Source organism: Symphalangus syndactylus, chromosome 5 (assembly GCF_028878055.3).
Source record: "Symphalangus syndactylus isolate Jambi chromosome 5, NHGRI_mSymSyn1-v2.1_pri, whole genome shotgun sequence".
In the NCBI taxonomy this organism is placed as follows: domain Eukaryota; kingdom Metazoa; phylum Chordata; class Mammalia; order Primates; family Hylobatidae; genus Symphalangus; species Symphalangus syndactylus.
In genome coordinates, this window is record NC_072427.2 from 153,353,527 (window position 1) to 153,378,801 (window position 25,275).

General features: G+C 45.8%; 2 protein-coding genes across 5 annotated transcripts in view; one reads left to right on the forward strand and one right to left on the reverse strand.

Annotated features, from left to right (window-relative positions):
• The window catches only part of FBXL14 (F-box and leucine rich repeat protein 14), a 33,687-nt gene extending 14,614 nt beyond the window's left edge, over positions 1–19,073 (forward strand). For 2 of the 3 annotated variants that reach the window (XM_063639921.1, XM_055281183.2), the window contains exons 2-3: positions 13,719–13,777; positions 14,696–19,073. In XM_063639921.1, the coding sequence (XP_063495991.1) occupies positions 13,719–13,777; positions 14,696–14,717 (81 nt within the window). In that variant the 3' untranslated portion in view covers positions 14,718–19,073. Of the gene's footprint in view, positions 1–13,718; positions 14,577–14,695 lie in introns of those variants that run through there. The other variant, XM_055281182.2, reaches the window with a different exon arrangement.
• The window catches only part of WNT5B (Wnt family member 5B), a 125,258-nt gene that overhangs the window by 68,965 nt on the left and 31,018 nt on the right, over positions 1–25,275 (reverse strand). The window lies entirely within an intron of this gene.

The window sequence follows — 25,275 nt, forward strand, 5'->3', positions numbered from 1 at the left end:
AGAGCACCCATTCATTAACCTCTAACCTCTGGTCTGTATTCGGAGGGGAGAGTTCGCTCTGTGTCCATACACTGCAAGATTGGAGGTATTCACTGGGGCATCCCAGGCTTTGGAGGGCAAGAGGTCACGTTCCCAACCCTGCCAGACAGCCTTCTTCCCAGCGATACACACTGACCCTTCCCTGGACACTGAGCAAATGTCCACGTTACTCTTAATGTTTAATCTTGGGGCAAAACATGGATAAAAATGCAAAATGTTAACTTTGTATCGGTCTATTGGAACCTAAAATGTTAACTATGTGTATCGGTCTATTGGAACCTTCCTTTAAGAATGTACACTATGGAAGCCGGTTTGTCTTCCCTGTACATTGCAAAGGACCTTCTTTGATGTCATCTATGCATGAGTGTTCATTAAGGATTAATCGATGAGGATGAACATTTCAGGCTGGCCCTGAGTTCTCATCATTCTATTTCAGCATCGAGAGACTGCTCATTCCAATCCCAGCTGGTTAGTGATGTATGCAAATACCCAGTAAAAAGGAAATGACTGCAAATTCCTAAACTCACTCTGGAATGATCAAGGATGACTGTTCAGCTCTGAGAGTTAAAAGTCAGCAAAGTAAATACCAGCCTGAGTAATAATTTTCAGGTCCTTTCTTCAAAGTTCCTGAAATACTTTTGGTCAAAAACAAAAAATTGATAACTACATTTTTTTTTTTTTGAAATGGAGTCTCACCCTGTCACTGAGGCTGGAGTGCAATGGTGCGATCTCGGCTCACTGCAACCTCCCACTCCCCTCAAGCGATTCTCTCACCTCAGCCTCTCGAGTAGCTGGGGTTACAGGTGCGCGCCATCAGGCCCAGCTAATTTTTGTGTTTTAGTAGAGACAGGGTTTCACCATGTTGACCGTGGCTGGTCTCGAACTCCTGACCTCAGGTGATCCGCCCACCTCAGCCTCCCAAAGTGCTGGGATTACAGGCGTGAGCCACCGCACCCGGCCCAGATGATTTTTTAAAACCTCTGGTTTTGTTTTCATCAGTGTGATGCCTTATTGACATATTTTGCTTTACTGACATTTTTGATTTGCCCTCAGAAGATTCCTAAACAACTGAGAACTGGATAGAGTTAAGCACAAATACTACATTGAAGGTATTATATTTAATACTTAATGCAAATATCATATTTGTATTTTATGTCGGCTTTCATACTTCTTTTGGGGAGTGTTACAGGAGGAGACCATGTCATTTCCCTAAAGAAAGCAAATAGAAGTGGGTTATCTGGAGCCCCCTCCCCAGATAATGACAGGCTCGCTGAGGCACACCTGCTGCTTGTCCCAAAAATGTTGTAACAGCTTTCTCCAGGAGTGAAAAACCTTCACCCGACTTTAGATGAAGATGAGCTCCTCTAGAAAGCTGAAGGGATAGTCACGAGCAACAAAACACACAGTGGAATATCTCTAAAGCAAAGCCCACAGTGGTCTGACTCCTTAAATGAGGAGGGAACCTTGAGATAAGTCTGCGTTACAGGGAGAGCTGCTCTGAAGCCGCCTCTCATGGACACCCCTCCTGAATCACTGCACAGATGCCTGTTTAGTTCTTTGCTTATCATCGTTATTTTAGTCTTCATCATCATTCTTCAGCTTCTCTGCCCTTTCAACATACCATGTTGGACAAACTATTGATTGTTTTATTTTAGAGATGGCGTCTTGCTCTGTCACCCAGGCTGGAGTGCAGTGGCGCAATCTTGGCTTACTGCAACCTCTGCGTTCGGGTTCAAGTGATTCTCCTGCCTCAGCCTCCCAAGTAGCTGGAATTACAGGTGCCTGTCATCATGCCCGGCTAATTTTTGTATTTTTAGTAGATATGGGGTTTCACCATGTTGACCAGACTGGTCTCAAACTCCTGACCTCAGGTGATCCACCCACCTCGGCCTCCCAAAGTGCTGGGAATACAGGTGTGAGCCACCACGCCCAGCCAATATCTATTTTTTTAAAAGTCACTCTTCCTACTAGAAGAGTAAAACAGCATTTTAGAAACAATAATTTGATAAAATAGTAGCAAGCAATGCATCTCAGGTCTTTTAGGGCCATTGAAAATGTTAGTACTGTGGAATGTAATCATCTTTCAGACCCTCTATTAGAGGTAGCTAAATAATTCAAAAAACAAGATGAACATAATTAGAATTAAGTATAAAATGTGTGCTTTCCCATTAAAGAAAATTGTGTTCAAGGTCTCAAAATGGAAGGAAACTATATCGCAATTATGAAATGTTGTCAGTCTAAAGTTCACTGTGTCAAACTGGCATACCTAAAACAGGTGGGAAATGCCCCTGAATCCACGGAGAAAAGAAGTATCAGCTTCTCCCGGCCACACTAGGTGGGGTAACTGCAGGGGGCAATGCAGCCTTGCTTCCCTGCAGGTTTTGTTAGTTCCTCTGTTTATGCTCGTGATACCCAAGAGCTATCCACACTGAACTCCTCACTCAAATATGTTTAGCCTTTGTTGTATTGCTTCCAATTTCTTTTCTTTCTTTTTTTTTTTTTTTGAGACGGAGTCTTGCTCTGTCGCCCAGGCTGGAGTGCAGTGGCGTGATCTCGGCTCACTGCAAGCTCTGCCTCCCGGGTTCACGCCATTCTCCTGCCTCAGCCTCTCGGGGTAGCTGGGACTACAGGCGCCCGTCACCACGCCTGGCTAATTTTTTTTGTATTTTCAGTAGAGACGGGGTTTCACCGTGTTAGCCAGGATGGTCTCAATCTCCTGACCTAGTGATCCGCCTGCCTCGGCCTCCCAAAGTGCTGGGATTACAGGCGTGAGCCACCGCGCCCGGCCATATTGCTTCCAATTTCTAAGCGATCCCGGTTCACTCTTTTCCCATCATTTTGGGGGCATATTTATCTGTTTCACCTGCCATCTCCATGCCTGGTCACCTGAAGTCAGCATCTGCAGACGCTGCTTGGGATGGTCTCTGCACCCCTACGGTGAGCTCCCTGCTCACCCTGCCCTGCCCTCAAAGCCCTCTTGGGCATCTCCCAGCAGCCATGAATGCTCCAGAACCATTCTAACTCTGCACTCTGTTTCCTCCAGGCTGGGGGCAGGGGCAGGTGAGTGATAATGACCATCACTGTATTTGACTGGCAGTCTCTGCACCGCAGGGTTAAAAAATTATTTTTACTAAAACATGCCTGCCTATTTAAGGCTGCTCTTTAAAATAATACATAAGTCCTTTTTTTTTTTAAATCCTTATTTAAAAATCCCCCAGAATAGGACAACTAGATGATAAGGCAAAGAGGAGCTCTTGAATCTTCACCTAACCCCACTGCCCTTCCCCGAGGAGGGGCTGCGTCCTTTGGCTCCAACTCCAGAGTTCCAACAGCAGTGAGGTGGCCAGTGCCCCACACTCAGTGCTGCTAGGAGACTCTTGCTCTTGGTTTGCATACGATCATGAAATGAAGCATTTGTCTGCACAGGGCAGGCCTCCCGAGGGCCTATGATAAGCAGGCAGTATCAAGATTCTGTCTTCCCTGACCTGCTTAAGCACTGCTAGAAGTTTCTTCCTGGGAAGGATGAGGAGTTCATCCAGGCAGTGCTGACAGCCAACGGCAGGACTGATAAAGCCTGTGGCTGGCTTTATCAGTGACACAGCTAAGACAACTTTAAGAGCCCATAAAAATGCTAACAAATATTCCTGCTGACCAACGCATTGCAACAGTTCCACAATCACAAAATCCCGCCGGTTTATTGGGATTAATTGCTAACTAATAGTTAAAATGCTAACGTTTATGAATGACTTTTAAAAAATACAAATTAGTGTGGATTCAGGGCTATCTTTCACTTAGTAAATATTTATTTGGCAGCTTTGACAGGCCGAGTCCCACGCCAAGGGCTGGGGCGACAGAGCACCATCTCCCACTTACTCGTATGGAGGTCTGCTTTCTTGAGTGGGAGGGAAAGAAGTGGAGTTTTACTGGGAACTGCGCCCAACCCACAGCCTGATTTATCTGTGCCGCAGCCTGCAATCTAGATATGCCCCATGGGAGTGCGTCTCGTGTATTTTAGGGGGAAAATAGTTGGGAATTGCTGCTTTGCAGAGCTGGGTTTCAGATTCTTGGCGCAGAAGGGAGCCAGCCAGTCCAGATAAGGAGCGGGAACTGAGGTTAACATGTATTCAAGACTGAATTCCTTCTCAGTCCCCGAGCAGTAGCTCCAGAGGGTGACAGCCTCTGCACTGCTGCCCTCGTGGTCTCTCCTTACCTTCTTGAAGCTGCCCTCGATGTCAGTTTCAACCTATTTTACTGGTACAGAAATATGGAGGAGTGAGGGGCCAACCCAGCACTCAGTGACTGACAGTGCCCGCCCCCACGCTGTCCACCCCACCACGGGCACTGCCACCCTGCCTTCTGCTCTGGTCGGTTTAGCCTGTAGAGACGTTATCAGCATAGCACAAGCTAAAAAGTCTTCCAGGGAGGCCAAACCAAATCAGGTCCTTGATTTAAAAGACGATTTGAATCACTCCCTTCTTCATCTGCAGTAATTTTGTTTTATTAGATAAAGGGTTTGTGAGAAGAAAAGGAAATATTTAAGTTTCCTCCCGCTGTCCAAGGCTAGTTAAGTGTAAACAGAAAAACCTGTTGGGCTGTGCCGAGGCATTGCACACAATTTGTCATGTGCATCTCCATGAGGACAAAAACACACACACAGGCAGGCTTCATCAGCAAGAGAAGTGCCTCTGAGCATTTCCTCAGGACAGGACCTTTCTACTGAGGATCCTGCGGAGGGAGAAAGTTCAGAGTTCATGCCAAACCTGACCCCAGGATCCAGGCAAAGACGGTTCCCTAAGGACACTACCACAGAGACAGTCACCCTCTCATGATGCTTCCTCAAACATGATCCTCAAACACGATCGCACACACTCCACGCTATTTTCCTACCGAGAAACCACCAGGTGCCTTCCTAAGCTCCCACACCTGTCAGCTGCAGATCCCGACCCACAGCATGGGCAGAAGCCAACAGCAACCTCCTGCAGCAAGGATCCCAGTGTGCTTGGAGCTGGAGAGGGCTGATTCGGAGGATCCCAGAGTCCTACAGGGGCTTCAGACAGGAGATTCCGAGGGGGCGTAGAGCTGTGAGCACAGGATTATCACTGACCGATGAGGAAGAGGGTGTTTCCCCACGGGACCCTGAGCCGCACAGGGTCAGTGTCTGCTCAAAGGCCATTAACCCCAGGGATGCAAAAGATCTACTACTTATGGCTGGAATATGGAATATTCAAAACCAGATGGACAGATAGGTCGATAGATAAGACAGTAGATAAGATTAGAGAAATAAGATAGATTACATTGATAGAGACAGATTTAGACAGACATAAATACTTTCTTTTTGTTCAACTCTTAATCATCCAAACTACTTTTATCTCAAAATGAAATACAGCAAACCCAGTGAGCAAAGGAGGATGGAGCTGTAGGGGATCTTTATTTTTATTTAAATAGAAGTTTCTTCTCCCTTGGGGTTTTGTTTATCTGTCCACACGCATCCATAGAAAAATATTATTCTTAGAGTCCTGAGGCTGTTCACATTTGTTTGCACAGACTTTAAAGGGCAAATAAAAGACAAGCAGAGATATTTTTCAGACATACTGTTGTACTTAGATGATGTGTTTAGATCCCTCCTTCTAGTTCAGGAGCAATTTGTTCATCATTACTGTCTAAAAAGTACTTTCAAAATATTCTACTAAATTTATCAAAGATAATTTTTTTTTTAAAAAAGCTCCTAACTTTTCAAATAAAGTCATACCAAATCCTTTCCAATAGCCACAGTAATACTCACATGACACCGAAATGACCCTCAGGACACCAGGGGCTGTGACGAGAGCAAGTCCCCAGAGTAAGGCGGGATTCTGCTGGCATGGCCCGGTCCCACAGCCCCCTGCCCACATCCAGTTGTTCAAGCAGGCACGAGGCAGGACTGCAAAGCTTCCTGAGGTTTTGAACACTGATGATCTGGGGCATTTGAGAACTTGAATTTCAGATCCCTCAAAAGAAGGTTCTGCAAACTTTCTGGCTACTTAGCAGGGTGGCCTTTATCAGCACTCAGTTGCTATCCTTGTCCCTGCCTCCCGAGGTGCCTCTACTGCCACCAGCCTCCCCCACCACAGCCTCCATCCACACTGCTGCCACCAGCCTCCCCCACCACAGCCTCCATCCACACCGCTGCCACCAGCCTCCCCCACCACAGCCTCCATCCACACCGCTGCCACCAGCCTCCTCTCACCCCAGCCTCCACCTATACCGCTGCCACCAGCCTCCTCTCACCCCAGCCTCCATCTATACCGCTGCCACCAGCCTCCCCTCACCCCAGCCTCCATCCACACCGCTGCCACCAGCCTCCCCTCACTCCAGCCTCCACCCACATCGCTGCCACCAGCCTCCCCTGACCCCAGCCTCCACCAGCCTACTCTCACCCCAGCCTCCATCCACATGGCTGTTCCTCCAGGTAAGCTCTCTGGATGACCCACAGGAGAATCACTGGGGTACTGGCCAAAACTGCATTTTTCAGGGGGCAGGTTTCATCATCTCTGTATTCTATCCCCAGAGATTTCATCCTAAAAATGTCAGAGGATCGTAAGACTATCTATCTTGTTTCAAAGTCTCCACTCACTTCCTGTTTCATAAAGAACAAAGTCCTAACCCCATTACAGTGGTCCCAATTACACCCCAAGCTACATCTCCTGCCAGTGCTCATCCTCCTGAATCGCAGCCTCTTATTCTGGTTACACACAACCATTTCACTCTTTTTTTTTTTTTCTTTTTTTTGAGACAGAGTTTCCCTCGTTGCCCAGGCTGGAGTGCAATGGTGCGATCTCAACTTACCAAAACCTCTGCCTCCCAGGTTCAAGCGATTCTCCTGCCTCAGCTTCCCAAGTAGCTGGGATTACAGGCATGCGGCACCACGCCCAGCTAATTCTGTATTTGTAGTAGAGACGAGGTTTCTCCATGTTGGTCAGGCTGGTCTCAAACTCTTGATCTCAGGTGATCCGCCTGCCTTGGCCTCCAAAAGTGTTAGGATTACAGGTGTGAGCCACCACGCCCGGCCTCTTTTCACTCTTTTGTGCACTTATGTATGTTGTACCCATGGACATAGAATGTTCTTCCCTCCCTGTTTGACTGGAGAACTCTTCCTCACCCTTTAAGTCCTGGCTTGAATGAACACTGTGCAGCCTTCCATTGCTACTTCTGTGCCCCTCAGCGGCCTGGGGCTCCGGTATTGGCACTTCTGGCCCTGCAACGTTACATCCTCCCTACATCACTGCTCTCCCTAGAAGGACCCCCTAGTCGTGCGTAGTTGGGGTGGCATTCAGCTGACAAGGTTGAACGTATGTGCTGAGCTTCTACGAGGCACCCTGTCCTGTGATAGGTGCTGAGGATACAGCAAAGAACAGACCTTGGTTCCAGCCTAACAAAGCTTCCAGTATTGTGGAGAAGACAGACAAAAAATGTAACACCAGATACTAATGTAACCCAAATCAGGAGGCCCTGACCTGGTCTAGGGGTCAGAGAATGCCTCCCAGACGGTGCCGGCGTTTACCTTTGCATTGCTAGCACTGTGCCTTGAACTCTGGAAGGCTCTGAGTCAGTTTTCTTAGGTGAAGTGTCACTCAAATGCTAAAGACCCTCAAATATTCAGCCCAGACCTCTGGACCCACAGACCCAACTATCAGACATCTCTACTAGTGTATCCCACAGACATAGGAGCCCAAAATTAAACATATTTCCTCCTAAATCACTCTACCTGCCCAGATTTACAGCCTCCATAAAAGGCACTGCCTGGCTGACCACACGGTCAGCCTGAAGTTATGAATAACTCTTCTCTCTCTTACTACATCCTGTGCCCAAAGGATTGTCCCAGCTCTGTTGATTCTGCCTTCTGGATTCTGACTGCATTATCTCCTCTCCATCCCTCCCTCCACAGCCACCGCCCTAAGTCAGTCCTCATCATTTCTCATTTTGACCATTTTGACCCAGGTCCCAAGAGTGATTTTTCCAATGTACAAATCTGATTCTATCACTTCCTGGTCACAATCTCCAGTGGGCTCCTTCTTGCCAATAGGTTAAAATCTAAATTCTGCTGCACGCTGTCCGGGATCCTCGATAACCTGGCCCTGCCTTCCTCTCCACTGCCCCCCCCATCCCCGACCTGTATGTGCGTCAGGACTGAGCCCCTGCAGTCATGGTTCCTCCAGTGACAGACCACGGCCTCTCTGGGAATGGGGCGGGCCCCCTGGACCTGGGTCTACTAGCATATGGACTCAGACCTAAATATTAGGGTGCCTGGTGCATCTTACTTGGTAACAAAAAAAGCCAAATCAAAATGTGCTTGTGTTGAAAGGGGCACATTATTTGCGCTAAAACATACCCTGCATCCAGTTGCAAATGTACAGTAGGAAACTCTTGGGAGCCAAGAAATGTTCTGTGTTGTGACTGTGGTGCTGATTTCATGGGGGTATGCATCTGTCACAACTCACCATATTGTGCACTTGAGTGCAGTTTGTTGTACATAAATTATACGTCATAAAGTTATTTTAAAAGTTCCCTTGATCAACACTAGCTTGCATGAATTGTCATACTCTCACCTAAAATGCTCTATCTTTGCCTATCTGCATGTAAATCCTACTTTTTTCTTCACTGCCCCCTAAAGCCTTTCCTGACTCCCCCACGTACACGTGACTGCCACTTCTCTTGTTCCTCACAGTTTCAGTCATCCCTCCCCATCCTTGGTGGTGAAGCCTCCTAATTCCCTCGGTGGGAATTTGTAGTTAAGGAACTTAACACTTCATAGAAATAACAGGCTTGGGGTGGTGGGGTCTCCAGGGACTAGAGCACAGCACTGTCTTCATTCTGGTACTCCCTGCACCCAGGAAAGTGCTGGGTATATAGTAGGTGTTCAATCAATATTTGAGGAACAAGGAGATGGGAAGATCTGGAGTTGATACACTCACTACATTAGGCTCAGCTGATTCCTACCTGAGGAAGACAGACTAAGCTATTAGTAGTGACTTCAAATGGGATAGGGACAATCTTGCAGTAACCTTGCTGGTGAGAAATCCATGAAAACCCCAGCATCTGTTAAAAAGTCACTCTTTGATAACTGCTGTGTCCCTGTCCCAAGGTAATCATTTTAAAGTCAAATAAACAACATTTATGATTTGGATATTTCAAGTCTCTTTTTGAAAAGCACTATCTCTGTTTATGAAACTGAGGAGCTGTGTTGCTTAAGCTCTGATAACTAAGAAAGTACTGTTTTATACCGGTTGGGCGTAGTGGCTCACTCCTGTAATCCCAGCACTTTGGGAGGCTGAGGCAGGCGGATCACCTGAGGTCAGGAGTTCGAGACCAGCCTGACCAACATAGAGAAACCCCGTCTCTACTAAAAATACAAAATTAGCCGGGTGTGGTGGCGCATGCCTGTAATCCCAGCTACTCTAGAGGCTGAGGCAGGATAATTGCTTGAACCTGGGAGGCAGAGGTTGTAGTGAGCCGAGATCGTGCCATTGCACCCCAGCCTGGGCAACAAGAGCGAAAACTCTGTCTCAAAAAAAAAAAAAAAAAAAAACCCACCAGAAAAAAGAAAGTGTTTTACACCTACTGCCATGCAATAGCATGCTTTTGATCCATGAGTATATGTATAAAGTATAAGACATATACAAGATTCTAAAATAGTGGCTGAAGGACCATGCAATCAGGCAGTCATAGCAATGACCGATTATTAGTGATAAACATGCCACACAGAGAAAGGCCTATGGACAATAATGGCCTATTTAACCTACCGCTGTCCTGCAGCAACTGCTCACCTGGAGGAGCAGCAGACAAGGGTAGATGGAGCTGCATTATATGGCGGCACTAGGCAGCTTGGTCCACACCATCACTGCGCCTCCCATCATGACCACACCACCTGGGAGGCCCACCAAAGGGAAAAAGACCAAGAGAGACCGAGGAGAATTACTACCGCTTGGTCTCGATGATCACGTCATCAAAGATTCATTCACTGACTATTCAGTGTATGCTCTAAAATGGGCAAAAGTGATCGAAGACACTTGGGTTCTGTTCTGCTTTGCTCACTTAGTCCTTAACTTGACTGCCCTTCCCCTGCCTCACTTTTTTCACTTGCAAAACCAGACAAAATGCTAGACATTCTACTCACCATCAGACCCAGGAAAGCCTACAGGGAACCACACGGCGTGAAATCAGCGTCAGCTCAGCAGGCAGGCATTTCAGGCAGAGCACACAGCCATGCCCACCCACATTTCCTACCTGCACCCTTCAGGCACAAGACCCACCTTCTGACCACCAGCTCCTGCACTTTTTTGCGGAGCCCTCTTGCCCACCCTGGTAGGAAGGAGATGCCAGGGATGAGTGCTCCCTGTGACAGCCCTCAACCAGGGACAGGCAGGAGCCGTTGTATAAGGACACATGTTGTACCCCGACTGACTTCCCCAGCAGGTTTGGCTCCAATGGCCACAGCCATAACCGGTGTGATAACCCACTCCTGATTGGCTGTCTTCCCTTCCTTGTCTCACTTTCCCACTCTCTGATCAGTAGCTCCTCATGTCACAAGTAACCTACTGGCCTTTGAGTCACTGTTTCAGGGTGGGCTTCTGGAGGAACACAAACTAGGACAACAGGTCTTCTCCGGACAGGACACCACACCAGACAAAGCTGGGCGGGGTTTAGACCAGAGGGGAAAAAGAATTCAACTTCTTACATGCAACAACAGCAAAATTGGTTCTCTTGGAAAGAATCCGAACCTCATAAAAGCATCCTTCTTCTGTGAAAAGCTTCCTTGCAGAAGGAGCTCAGTGGGTCTGAGGGCAGGAGTGCAGCTCTCCAGGGGATGCTGGCTCTGCAACGGGCACGTGGTGTGCCCTGCCCTCCCTTGGCTCTGTGTGAGCCTCCCTTCCTTTGCACAGGGGACTCTGGGTGAGTGGCACAGCCTTCAACAAAAGTGGCTCTGCTCTTTGGCAATAGTCAATAGACAGCATAAAATGAGCATTAAACAAATAGGCAATAGACAGCATAAAATGAGCATTAAACAAACTTCGAGGATGAGCTATGCTCAACAGCTATAAAGAACCAAGTGGTTTCTTATTTAGCACATGAGAACGTGGGGTTGAAGAGGGAAGAAGGAAGAGGAGAAGCCTGGTGAAAAGGAGAGGGAATGGGAGGGAGAGGGAGAGAGAGAGAGAGAGTTAGACAACATCAGACATTAAGTGGATAAAAGTAAATGACCGCTTCACAAACAACCACTACCTTTCCTCAACCTGGAAAGGAAAATGAAAAGGAGAAAAAAGAGAAGCAAAGCAAGCATTGATTATATCAATTCGCATGTACAGAGATAAAGGTGCACCAGCTTTTCCTTTTTGTTCTGTGAAAACTTCAATGTATTCTTTATATCTCAATCCTATGAAAATATTTGTGAGATTATAATTATGCTTATATTATTAAAGATAATTATTCTGGGTTATTCTCCATGTCTCAGGACTGTGCCTTTTGCTGGTCAGCCTAAAGTGACCTCACAGAAGCAAAATTTATATCTGAAGTGGGTTTCTTGTAGACAATATATAGCTGGGTCTTATTTTTTGACCCACTATGACAATCTGTCTTTTTTTTTTTTTGAGATGGAGTCTCACTCTGTCGCCCAGGCTGGAGGGCAATGGCGCAATCTCGGCTCACTGCAACCTCCACCTCCTGGGTTCAAGTGATTCTCTTGCCTCAGCCTCGCGAGTAGCTGGGATTACAGGCGCTCGCCACCACGCCGGGCTAATTTTTGTATTTTTAGTAGAGAGGGGGTTTCACAGGCAGTATAACTTTCTTATAATAACAACATAATCCTAATTCCTCCCCCCCCATCCCTTGTAATATTGTTGTCACTCATTTCCCTTATATATAAGTATATATGTAAGGGTACGTAATTGAATACATTGTTGCTATTACTTTGAACAGTTATCTGTTAGATTAAGAATAAGAAAAATAAGTTATTATTTTGCTTTCACTTATTTCTTCTCTGCCCTCTTTCTTTATGTAGATCTAAGTTTCTGACCTATGGCATTTTCTTTCTCTCTGAAGAATTTCTTGTAACATTTCTTGCAAGGCAGGTCTACTGGCAACAAATTCCCTGAAGTTTTGTTTGTCTGAAAAAGTCTTTATTCTCCTTTACTTTTAAAGGATAATTGTGCAGGGTTCAGAGTTCTAGGCTGGTGGGTTCTCTCTCCACCCTACCTCTCACTCCACTCTCTCCTTGCTCACCTGGTTTCTGAGGATAAGTCAGGTGCATTTCTTCTCTGTGCTCCTCTACAGGTAATGTGCTTTTTTCACTCTGGCCCCTTCCAGGATTTTTTCTTTATCTTTGATTTTCTGCAGTTTGAAAATGATATGCCCAGGTGTAGTTTTTCTGGCATTTGTCCTGATTCTCTGGGATTCCTGGATCTGTGGTTTAGTGTCTGACATTAATTTGGAGAAATCTGTCATTACCATTTCAAATATTTCTTCTTTCTTCTTCTCCTGGTATTCCCATTACACATGCTACACCTTTTGTAGATGTCCCACAGTTCTTGGATATTCTGTTCTGTGTGTGTGCGCACGTGTGTGTGTGTGCATGTGTGTGTGAGTGGGTTTTCTCTTCGCTTTTCAGATGTGGAGGTTTCTATTGAGATAACCTTATGCTCAGAGATCCTCTCCTCAGCTGGGTCCAGTCCACAAATCCATCAAAGCCCATCAGTGGCATTCTTCATTTCCATCACTGTGCTTTGCTCTCTGCCACTTCATTTGGTTTTTTCTTAGAATTCCCATCTCCCTGCTTTCATTGCCCACCTGTTCCTGCGTGCTGCCTACTTTATCCATTACAGCCCCTCACATTAATCAGAGCTGGTTTCAATTTCCCGCCTGGTAATTCCAGCATCCCTGCTGTCTCTGAGTCTGGTTGTGAAGCTTGCTCTGTCCCTTCAACATGTGTTATTTGCTTCTTATTTCATTTTATTATTATTATTTTTGAGACGGAGTACCACTCTGTCACCCAGGCTGCAGTGCAGTGGCGTGATCTTGGCTCACCGCAACCTCTGCCTCCCGGTTCAAGCGGTTCTCTTGCCTCAGCCTCCTGAGTAGCTGCGATTACAGGTGCTTGCCACCACGCCCAGCTAATTTTTCTTTTCTTTCTTTTCCTTTTTTTTATTTTTTTATTTTTAGTAGAGATGGGGTTTTGCCATATTGGCCAGGCTGCTCTTGAACTCCTGACCTCAGGTGATCCGCCCGCTTTGACCTCCCAAAGTGCTGGGATTACAGGCGTGAGCCACCGCACCAGGCCCTATTTGCCTTTTAGTATGTCTTATATCTTTCTCTTGATAGCGGCTCTGACTGGGTAAAGGCAACTGCTGTAAAGAGGCCGTGAGTGTGCAGTGGGAAGGTCTATTCTATAGTCTACAATCAGGCCTTAGAGTTTTGGTGAGCCTGCGCCCCTCAGCTGAACATTCACAAATGCGTCTCAGTCCTCCCTCCCACCCCCACCTGCAGTGAGCCAGGAGATGGCTTGAGTGGGCTGGCGTGGCGGTTGCCCTTCCCCCAGGTCAGTTAGGCGCTGATCAAGCTGCAGTGGGGTTAGGGGAGGTGACCTTGTTAGGAAGAGCAGAGTGCTGCAGCCTCTTTCAAAATGGTCCTTTTTCTTCTTCCCACTGCAGGAGGCACGAGGGGATTTTTCTCCATTATTCACTGTGAGAACTCGGGGAAGCTCCAGAAGGTGAGGGAGAGGGGACGACGACTTGGTTCCTGTGGATCTTGAACTTTCAGACTTGACCGCTCTGAGCCTCCGGCACTCTGGCGTGACAGCTCAGGTTGCCCTGCCCTCTGGCACTCTGGTGGCACTCTGGCGTGACAGCTCGGGTTTCCCTGCCTCAGCACCGCCTGGCAGAGGCTGCTGCCCAGGGTTTCTCCTCCCGCACCTTGGCAAGCTGCATTCTCCTGCCGGTGTCTCCAGTTCTGGAGACGGTGGTTTGCTCTGAGACCTCGCTTCCCTCATGGATCCAAGGAGACTTGCTTTTTCAGTTTGTTCAGCTTTTTACTTGTTAGGATGGAATTGCAATTTGCAAGCTTCTTCGACAGGAAACTAGAAGTTCCACACTTTAATTTTATACATATAAATATATACATGTGTACATATATCTATGTAGAGGGGTATTATATATATACATATAAAATGATGATATATATGATGATGATATGTATTACTGAGAACGTAAAATATAACTACATACTGATAGCTGGACACACAAGGAATTCACAACTCCCCAAAGAAGATACATCTGGATGGCCTGCCTAGCAATTTCCCCATGAGATAGAGGAATGTCTCCGTATTTCATTCCCTGTTCCTGCTCTGAAACAATTTCAGTCACTTGACAAATCATTATCATTCATTAATAATGTTCACTGAGTGCCCATATGTGAAGGAAATCCACTCTACATTCCACAGATGCATTTCCTCTCCCCACGGGGTTTCCATTTTAATGGGAACAATGTAGAATATATCTGTCTTCCCTTTATAGATTCCGTTTGGGTTTTTTGTTGTTGTTTCTCGTTCTCTCTCTCTCTCTCTCTGGTCCAGAGGAATAATTTCCTGGTTTTGTAAACTAAGCCGGATCATTTCACTTCCACGAATCAGGCAATACTTTATGAAGGAATAAGGATTTACAGAGGACTGGGGATAAGAGATGGAGGGAAGCTGAACAGAAGGCAGACGAAACTGGCTGAGCCTCTTCAGAACAGAGGACAATTCCTGGTGGTGAGTCAGTTTGGATGGGGGAACGGGACACCTTACATGGGGATCAAGGAAGAATCACTGGGGTCAAGAAGAGGTCAAACTGATGACAAGCAAATGTTGCCCCAGTATTACAATTCCTGTTGCCCCATCTCAAAATTACCCTGTCAGTTTGATGGTATAAAATTCTCAGACCCCATTTCACACCACAGACACCGAGTCCCTATTCCACAGCCTAGAAGTCCGAAGAAGTAGACGGTATGTGTGTCTTCCAAAGCTGCCTACCAGAGACGATCAAGGTGTTGGAGAACTTTGTCTCTCTTAATTGTTCTGCTGTGTACAACGAGGCTAAACACTCACTGATAAGAATTCTCTCCCTGCTGCCCCAGTGCAACTTCTAGATCGTACACTAGTACACCAGTAACGCAGGAATTTGCCTACAAGCAGAAACTGGCTGACCTGGGCTTTGGGTGTAGGAACCCTTCCTAAAAACATGAGTATCATCCAGGAGTCTAAACAATTTGATGGGCAGACCTTATACTGAATCACAAAGGTTTAGGAGTAGGAATTAGCTAGTCCAGTGGGTTTTTTAAAAAAAAATTTTTTTAAAGAAGTAGAACTCCATCTTTCCACTAAAATCATATGTTGAAGCAGAACAAATAACATTTATGTAGTTGAAAATTGGGGAGGAAAAGAGATCTCCACTGGCCCTTAAGTAAGAACTGTCTCAAAGTTCTGTCTCAAAAACCACTTATCTAGCCCAATTCCTCAATTTTTATTATTTTTATTTTTTAATTTGTATTATTTTTATTTATTTATTTTTGAGACAGAATTTCACTCTTGTCTCCCAGGGTGGAGTGCAGTGGCATGATCCCTGCTCACTGCAACCTCCACCTTCTGGGTTCAAGTGATTCTCGTTCCTCAGCATCCTGAGTAGGTGGGATTATAGGCACATGCCACCCCATCCGGCTAATTTTTGTATTTTTAGTAGAGACAGGGTTTCTCCCTGTTGGCCAAGCTGGTCTCGAACTCCTGACCTCAGGTGATTCACCCACCTTGGCCTCCCAAAGTGCTGGGATTACAGGCATGAGCCACCGTGCCTGGCCTATTTTCATGTTTTTAAACAAGGTGTTGCCCTGTCACCCAGGCTGGAGTGCAGGGGCACTATCATAACTCACTGCAGCCTTGAACTTCCCACCTTGGTCTCCCAGTAGTGCTGGGGTTACAGGCACGAGCCACTGCACCCTGCACAATCCCTCCATTCCTATAGGTGAGGAAATGGGAACACAAAGAAGGCAGGTAAATTACCCAGGGTTATGGGACTAGGGGTAAATCTGGTTCCTGATGCTTAATCTTTTGCTCTTTCTACTATAATACCCTGTCTCTGAGAATCTATTCTGAACCCATGGAACTACACGTGGCGAGCTTAAGCCACAAAAATTACTGACACAGTGTTTTCATTAAGGACTTCCCCTGCCCTGTCCATTTCCTGAGAATGAGAGGTTTCTAGTTCTTTGTACCACATTAACTCCAATTGGTAATTTTGAATTCCTTCTTGGCAGAAGTAATATAGATCAGATTCCATTAAACATACTGCTACAGTGAAAATTTATTTAAAAAAAATTCAAATCCAGCTTATGGTCTACAGACTTTGGTAAGATTTAATCAGCAACAGTTTAGTATTATACTGCAAAAGAATTTGGATGGTGTTTGGGATTTTACTATAAATAGGTTTCGCCTATATTGCGTATATTGGCCTCATGTTGGCACCTTCAATAATTCTGACAGCAGTTGGCTTCCAAATCCCTCACTATAAAAGTGGTCGCATATTACGAAATCCAACACTGATATCCCAGCATCCCAAGGCGTTTATCCCTAGATCTCATTTAGTTATCTTCCAAGTAATCTGCTGTGATATGCAGTTTGTTACCCTGGCACAGAGAGGAGGAAAAGAACCATTAGCCACCCTAAGCCTGGAGTTCTGAGGCTCCCCCAAGGCTTCCATGTGGCCTTTCTAGGAGGTGGCTCTGTGATTCCAGCTTCATCACCAAGGAATCTTGGGTTATTTATGAGATCAGAGCCCTTATTAATATAATTCTGTTCAAGGCAATTTAAACGAATGAAATAGGCACGATGGTGCACGCCCATGGTCCCAGCTACTTGTGATGCTGAGGAGGGAGGATTGCTTGAGCCCAGGAGTTTAAGACTGCAGTGAGCCACGATGGTGCCACTGCACTCCAGCCTGGCAACACAGCAAGACCCTGCCTCCAAAAAATTTTTTTTAATTTAAAAAAAGAAGGGAAGATAAGTGAGAATTTGAAAGAAATGACAAACATATTTAAAGCTGCAGGGGCAGGGTGGAGGCAGCCATGGAGGACACGGCGGGGCGTCAGCTTGTGGGGCTGGAAGTTCCATTGTGAGCACCTAGAGCGAGGTCTCTCATACTCGTTCCCACACCACTGAGACTGGCGTTTCAGTAAGGACTGATTGAGGAAGCAACAGAATGAAAAAGAGGCCACAAAGAATGAGGAAACTGTCTACATGGACTACAAACTCAAGGCCAGCATCCAAGTAAAACATCAAATTGGAAAGAAAAAATCAGAAACATTTCATATGGCGACGCTGAAATTCAGTCTCTGGGATGTGGCGACTTTGGTCTCCGTCTCATGCCTGACAGTGGAGTCAGAGCCCTGTCATTTTTAGAGGCTGGGTCCCTGGCACGCGATGCCTCTGGTACAAAAGAACCCACTCACTGTGCAAGTGGTCTGCGCAGGGGACCAGGTGTGTGGGGCCAACTCACATCCCTGACTCCTGTTTCTCAGCCATCAGCTCATATCTGAAACCTGGTATCAGAACAGTTCATGTCGGGACACTCTTTGAACTCTGTTTGCCCTAGTCCTGGCACTGCTGCCCTACAAAGGGAGGAGAATTTTAATAGCATTTTTAAAAAAAAGGGAAAGAGGATGAAATACTTGTAAAGCTTTTGATAGTATCGAGTCATATACATGGAAGTATGCAAGTGGTAAGAGTACTGAATGTTCTAGAACATACACAATACAAGTTGCAGTAGAACTACCTTTTATATTACCTCATGGAGCAGCAAGGCTATGTTACAGCTGAGAACAAACCTGAGGCTTCTAAACATTTGGGGCTTTTGAATACCTCTCCCCATATATTGTTTTGGAGTGACCCCAGCTTTCTGAAGAGCATGGAGGGTGGAGCATGGCCATCCTGCAGCACTGTAGAAAGAGCAATGGGCTTTAGAGCTCAGTTATGCTGATTGTTTTCTGCATGTCACAGAGCAGATGACCTAGCCTCTGGTCCTGTTTCCTCATCTTTATTTATTTATTTATTCATTTTTATTTTTTGGGGATGGAGTGTCACTCTGTCACCTAGGCTGGAGGGCAGTGGCGTAATCTCGGCTCACTGCAACCTGCACCTACCAGGTTCAAGCAATTCTCCTGCCTCAGCCTCCCGAGTAGCTGGAATTACAGGTGCATGCTACCGCACCTGACTAATTTTTCTATTTTTAGGAGAGATGGGGTTTCACCACGTTGGCCAGGCTGGTCTCGAACTCCTGACCTCAGGTGATCCACCCACCTCAGCCTCCCAAAGTGCTGGGATTACAGGTGTGACCGTGCCCGACCGTGCTTCCTCATCTTTAAAATGAGAATATGAAAGCCTTCTTCACAGGGTTGTAGTTGGAATAAATGAAATGAGATGATGTATGTAAAGCTTCTACTATAGTGCCTGGCATATAGCAGATGCTTCGTTCATTTGATCAATATTAATTAAGCACCTTACAATGTGCCAGGCACTGTGTGAGGTGCTGGATATAAAAGTTAGTATGAACAGACCTGGCATCTGTCTTCTTGGAGCGTGCAGTGTAGCCACCCATTGTGTCATTAGCAGTGGCACTTACTGTGAATGGCCTGCCTTGACTGAGGTGCACAGGTGGTACTTACATAGGTCACAAAGATGAGCAAAGTACAGGCACTGCTTCTGAACTGCTTAAATCTGACTAAAAAGCTAGGACAACCATAACCACATAATTGGATGGCTCTGCCACTAATTAAGTGATCTTGGGAAAATTATTTAACAATTTTGGACCTCAGTTTCCCCATAAGTAAAATGAGGAAGTTGGACTGGATTAATGATTCCCAGACTTGGCTGAGTATCACAATTGCCTGGGGAAGCTTTTAAAAGTACATATTCCAGGGACCCCCCCCCCAGACTTGCTCATCAGAATCTTTAAATGTGGGGCTCAGGGATGTGTAGAAATTTTTAAAATGTCCTCAAGTGATCCAACACAGGTATTTTGGTCTTAGTCCATATGTCAGATCCCTTTTAACAAAAGAGTTCTGGGATAAATTACTATAATCCAAAGCCGAAGCAAAGAGTGCCACAGAAAAGGCACCAGTACGATGCTATGAGAGTTAGGAAAAGGCAAACATCTCGGGGGAGGCAGCAGCACTGAAGTGGAACTTGAGCTGGGCCTTGGATGAGGGCTGGAACCTGAACTTGAGGGGAGAGAGAAAGGGAAGAGGATGGAGAACTGAAGCCAAACATTTGGTGGAGGACAGACTGCTCGAATGGGAATGATGGGATCTAAGGTTGGCAAGGTAAATCAAGACAAACTCCCTTAGTTATTCCATCCATCTGTCCGTCCATCTGCCCATCCGCCCATCCATTCATTCATTTAAATGACCGTCCATCCAGGCATTCAGGAATGTCTGGCAGTGTGAAATATGTACTGTTCTAGGCCCTGAGGGTGGAAAGATAAAGACATAGTCCAGGCTGACCTAGCAGGGCTACAGACACCCAGGCAGTGACAGAAGCTAATGGTGCTAAAAGAAGTGCAGGGCAGGCTGGGCACAGTGGCTCACGCCTTTAATCCCAGCACTTTGGGAGGCCGAGGTGGGCAGATCACAAGGTCAGGAGTTCAAGCCCAGCCTGGCCAACATGGTGAAACCCTGTCTCTACTAAAAATACAAAAATCCGCTGTGTATGGTGGTGCCTGCCTGTAATCCCAGCTACACTGGAGGCTGAGGCAGAATTGCTTAAACCCGGGAGGCAGAGGTTGCAGTGAGCCAAGATCACCCCACTGTACTCCAGCCTGGGTGACAAGAGCGAAACTCCGTCTCAGGGGAAAAAAAAGTGCAGGGCAAAGGCAGCCCAGAGAAGACAGACATCTGAAAGCAAAGGAGAGATAACTGGGTGTTACAGGTTCAACTGTGTCTCCCCAAAATGATATGTTGATGTCCTAACTTCCAGTTCCTCTGAAAATGACCTTAGGGAGTATCTGAACACAGAGACAGACATGCACTGTCTTTCTGAAGACAGTGCGAAGACAGAGAGAGAAGGCCACATGAAGGTTGGGGACTGAGTGATGTTCTGCAGTCTAGGAATGCCAAAGACGGCCAGCAAATCACCAGATGGGGAGAGAGGCCTGGAGCGGCTTCTCCTCACAGCCTCAGAAGGAACCAATCCTGCCAACACCTTGGTCTTGGACTTTGGGCCTCCAGAACTGTGAGAAAGGAAACTTCTGTTGTTTGAAGCTCCCCAGCTTGGTGGTATTTTGTTCTGCAGCTCTAGGAAACCACACATAAAGCAGACGCAAAAGGAGAGCTGTTAGAGACTGCACATTGTAGGTTTGGCAGCTGACTTTTGAATTGTTGGGTTAGCCAGCTAATTAAGCAGCTAGAGTGGTGCCTAGCACACAGCAAGAGCTCAATAAACACTTGCTGGGTAACGAATGGGAGGCTGGGGAGAAGGAGTAAAAATGGGTTCCCAGGGAGAACGCTGAGATGTGGAGGAAATGCAGTCCCAGTCTCAGGCACGTTGAACCTCTCCAGAGAGAGAGATCCAGAGGCAGCTGGAGCACAGCAGTGAAGCTCGGGAGCCAGAGATCAAGTTTCCGGAATCATCCATATAGAGATAATAGATTAGATGCAGCTAAACATTATATAGAAAAAAGAAACGAGCACTACAGGCAGACACATACTGTAATTTAGGGTCTCAGAGAAGGACGGAGAAAAAGTAGAGGAAGACACAAGTCCGGCATCATAGAAGACAGGGGTGGAGGCTTCGGGGAGGAGGACCCAGCTACAAGAAAACAGAAAAGGAAGACCTGTTTCAAGTGATCTGCTTTCCATGTCACAACTGCTGTGTTGTTTTGTTTTGTTTTTAACCTAAGCCCATGACAATTCCTGAATGGTTTCCAATAGAGCAGCTTTTGAATTTCTTAAATTCAAGAAAGATTCTGGAGGAAAAGATGAAGATGTTAGTACTTTAATCCTGAGTGTTTCAATAGCAATCTCAGCCTGAGGAGCTCAACGACTGTGGGATCAGGCAAACAATCTAGGAGTGAATATTATGTCCCTAATAAAAAGGCTTGGCCGGGCGCGGTGGCTCACGCCTGTAATCCCAGCACTTTGGGAGGCCGAGGCGGGTGGATCACGAGGTCGGGAGATCGAGACCATCCTGGCTAACATGGTGAAACCCTGTCTCTGCTAAAAATACAAAAAATCAGCCAGGCGTCGTGGCGGGTGCCTGTAGTCCCAGCTACTCCGGAGGCTGAGGCAGGAGAATGGCGTGCTGCACTCCAGCCTGGGTGACAGAGCAAGAGTCCGTCTCAAAAAACAAAAAAGGGTCAGAGAAGTAAAAATTCGTGACTTAGTTTTAGGTAGAAGATCAGGTTCCAGTGAAGAGCTGGGTTCTGATTCTTGGGCAAATATTCAAATCAGAGCACCAGCCACTTATTCATTTAACACATTATTGACCACCTGGCACTGAGCTAGAAGCACAAAGGTGAATAAACTCATCAAGGAGCTTACAGTTTAATGGGGAAGACAGAGACATTATCGGGTACTTAAAAAATATGTTGAAGACCTTAGCTAAAGAAACTTTAGAAATCAATAATATGGAGGTTCCCCCCAAACTAAAAATACTCTGCCCCACTGTGTTCACAAGATCAGCATCAAGCAAAGATTAATCTCAAGCCTTGTTGTTTTTCTTGTTGGGTTTTGGACTTACTTGCAACCCCTTTCTTCTTATTTCTCCCTTTTGGAATGAGAACATCTGTCCTATACATGTCCCATCATTGTATTTTGGAAGCACATTAACTTGTTGGATTTCATGGGTTCACAGCTGGAGAGCAGTTTGCCTCAGGATGAAACAAACTTTGAATCTCATCTGTGTCTGATTTAGATGAGATTCTGCTTTTTGGACTTCTGAGTTGGTGCTGGAAGAAGTTAAGACTCTTGGAGGGGCACAATGACTCAGGCCGGGCGTGGTGGCTCACGCCTGTAATCCCAGCACTTTGGGAGGCCGAGGCGGGTGGATCACCTGAGGTCGGGAGTTCGAAACCAGCCTGACCAACCTGGAGAAACCCCGTCTCTACTAAATAGACAAAATTAGCCGGGCATGGTGGCACATGCCTGTAATCACAGCTTGGGAGGCTGAGCCAGGAGAATCGCTTGAACCCTGGAGGCGGAGTTTGCAGTGAGCCGAGATTGCACCATTGCACTCCAGCCTGGGCAACAAGAGTGAAACTCCGTCTCAAAAAAAAAAAAAAAAAAAAAAAAAGGCCAGGCGCGGTGGCTCACACCTGTAATCCCAGCACTTTGGGAGGACGAGGTGGGTGGATCATCTGAGGTCGGGAGTTTGAGACCAGCCTGACCAACTTGGAGAAACCCCATCTCTACTAAAAATACAAAATTAGCCAGGCATGGTGGCGCATGCCTGTAATCCCAGCTACTCGGGAGGCTGAGAAGGGAGAATTGGTTGAACCTGGGAGGTGGAGGTTGAGGTGAGCTCAGATTGCACCATTGCATTCCAGCTGGGCAACAAGAGCGAAACTTCGTCTAAAAAAAAAAAAGACCCTTAAGGCTACTGAGATAGAACGAAGAACAAATGTATTTTGTATGTAAGAAGGACATGAGTTTAAGGGGGCCAAGGCTGGAATGCTATGGTCTGAATGTACGTCTATACCCTCCAAATTAATATGTTGGAACTTAACCCCCAAGGTGATAGTACTAAGAGGTAGGGCCTTTTGCGAAGTGATTAAGCCCCTTATAAGAATGGCTGAGAGGAGTGCTCTGGCTCCTTCCCTCTTCCACCCCTTCTGCCATGTGAGGACACAGCAAGAAGGCACCATCTTGGAAGTGGAGAACAAGCCCTCACCAGAAGCCAAACCTGCTGGTGCCTGTCTTTTGAACTTCCCAGCCTCCAGTACTGAGAAATGAATTTCTGTTGTTCATAAATTTTTTAAAGCCTAAAAATGGAATTACCATATGATCTAGCAATCTCACTTATGCATATAGATCCAAAATCATTGGAATCAGTATGTTGAATAAATATCTGCACTCCCATGTTCATTTCAGCATTATTCATAATAACCAAGATATGGAGTCGACCTAAGTGTCCATCAGTGGATGAATGGATAAAGGAAATGTGGCACGTATACAATGGATTACTAACAGCCTTTAAAAAGGAGGAAATCCTGTCATTTCTGACAACATGAATGAACCTGGAGGATACTGTGCTGAGTGAAGTAAGCCAAGCAAGAGAGATAAATACCATATAATATCACTTATGTGTGGAATCTTAAAAAGTCAAACTTAGAGAATTAGAGTGTAGAATGGTGGTCACCAGACACTGGGGGTGAGGGGTGGGGAATGCAGAGATGTTGACCAGAGGGTAGAAAGTTCCAGTTAGACAGGAGGAATAATTCTTCAAGATCTATTACCCAGCATGGCAACCACAGTTAATAATAATGTATTATATATCTCAAAATTGCTAAAAGAATAGATTTTAAATGCACTCACTACAAAAAAGGATAAGTATGTGAGGTGATAGATGTGTTAGTTAGCTTGATATAATCATTCCACAAGGTATACATATATCAAAACATCACATTGTACCCTGTAAATCTACAATTGTTATTTGTCAACTACAAATAAAAATTGAAGTTAAAAAATAAAAAAGTAATATTCTATTGGGGAATAAATAAACAAAATGTTGTATACACACACAATGGAATATTATTCAGCCTTAAAAAAGGAAGGAAATTCTGATGCATGCTACGACATGGATGAAATATTGCTAAGTTTCATCCATGGATGAAACATGGATGCTAAGCAAAATAAGCCAGACACAAAAGGACATATTTTATAATTCCACTTCTAAGAGGTATTTAGAATGGACAAATTCATAGATAGAAAGTAGATCCACATGTGGTGGCTTGTGCCTGTAATCCTGTAATCCAGCACTTTAGAAGGCTGAGGTGGAAGGATATCTTGAGCCCAGGAGTTTGAGACCAGCCTGGTCAACATCTGTCTCTACAAAAAATAAAAACTAAAAAATTAGCAGAGTGTGGTGGCACACACCTGTAGTCCCAGCTACTTAGGAGGCTGAGGTGGAAGGATTGCTTAAGCCCAGAAGTTTGAGCCTGCAGTGAGCTGTGGTTGCACCACCGCATTCCAACTTGGGCAACAGAGCAAGACCCTGTCCCAAAAATAAATACATACATACATACACAGGAAAGTAGAAGTAGACAGAAAGAAGTGCTTGTCAGGGGCTGGAAGGCAGGAGGGATGGGAAGTTATTGTTTAATGTTAATTAAACAATAGTGTTAAATCTGAACAGAATTTCAGTTGGGGAAGACCGAAAAGTTTTGTAGATGGACGTGGTGATGATTACACAGCAGTGTGAATGTGCCCAATGTCATAGAACTATATACTTAAAAATGGTTAAAATGGAAAATTTTGTTAAGTACATTTTACCATAAATTTTTAAAAACCAATAATGTTTGTGAACTTATTTGATTATTGAAAAAACAGAAGGTCTTTTTCCATGAGTCCCTATTGGAGCATAAAGCTTCTTCAGCTCAGTGAATGACTGAGCAGATACGAGGCAGCATTGAAAGGAATGCATCTCACATTTGACTGCTCAGTTTGATAGCTAGCAGCACCCCATGGGTCAAAAGACATATGAGGCCAGGTGTGGTGGCTCACGCCTGTAATCCCAGCACTTTGGGAGGCCAAGGTGGGTGGATCACCTGAGGTCAGGAGTTCAAGACCAGCCTGGCCAGCATGGTGAAACCCCATATCTAGCAAAAATACAAAAATCAGCCAGGCATGATGGTGGGTGCCTGTAATCCCAGCTACTCGGAAGGCTGAAGCAGGAGAATCGCTTGAACCAGGGAGGCGGAGGTTGTAGTGAGCTGAGATCGCGCCACTGCATTCCAGCCTCGGTGACAAGAGAGAGACTCCATCTCAAAAAAAAAAAAAGACATGAGTCCTTTTTCGACTGTGACCTTGTGTAGCAGGTTTTACCCTGAACCATTAGGGACCAATGAAGGTGATAAATTGTTCCAGTGGGTTAAGAACCAATGCCCATTATCAAAGAGAAATAAGCACCCTCCCAACCGGCCCCTTCCCTCCCACTGCTGCATAAGGGAAACTTCTACCATTGCCCCTCAG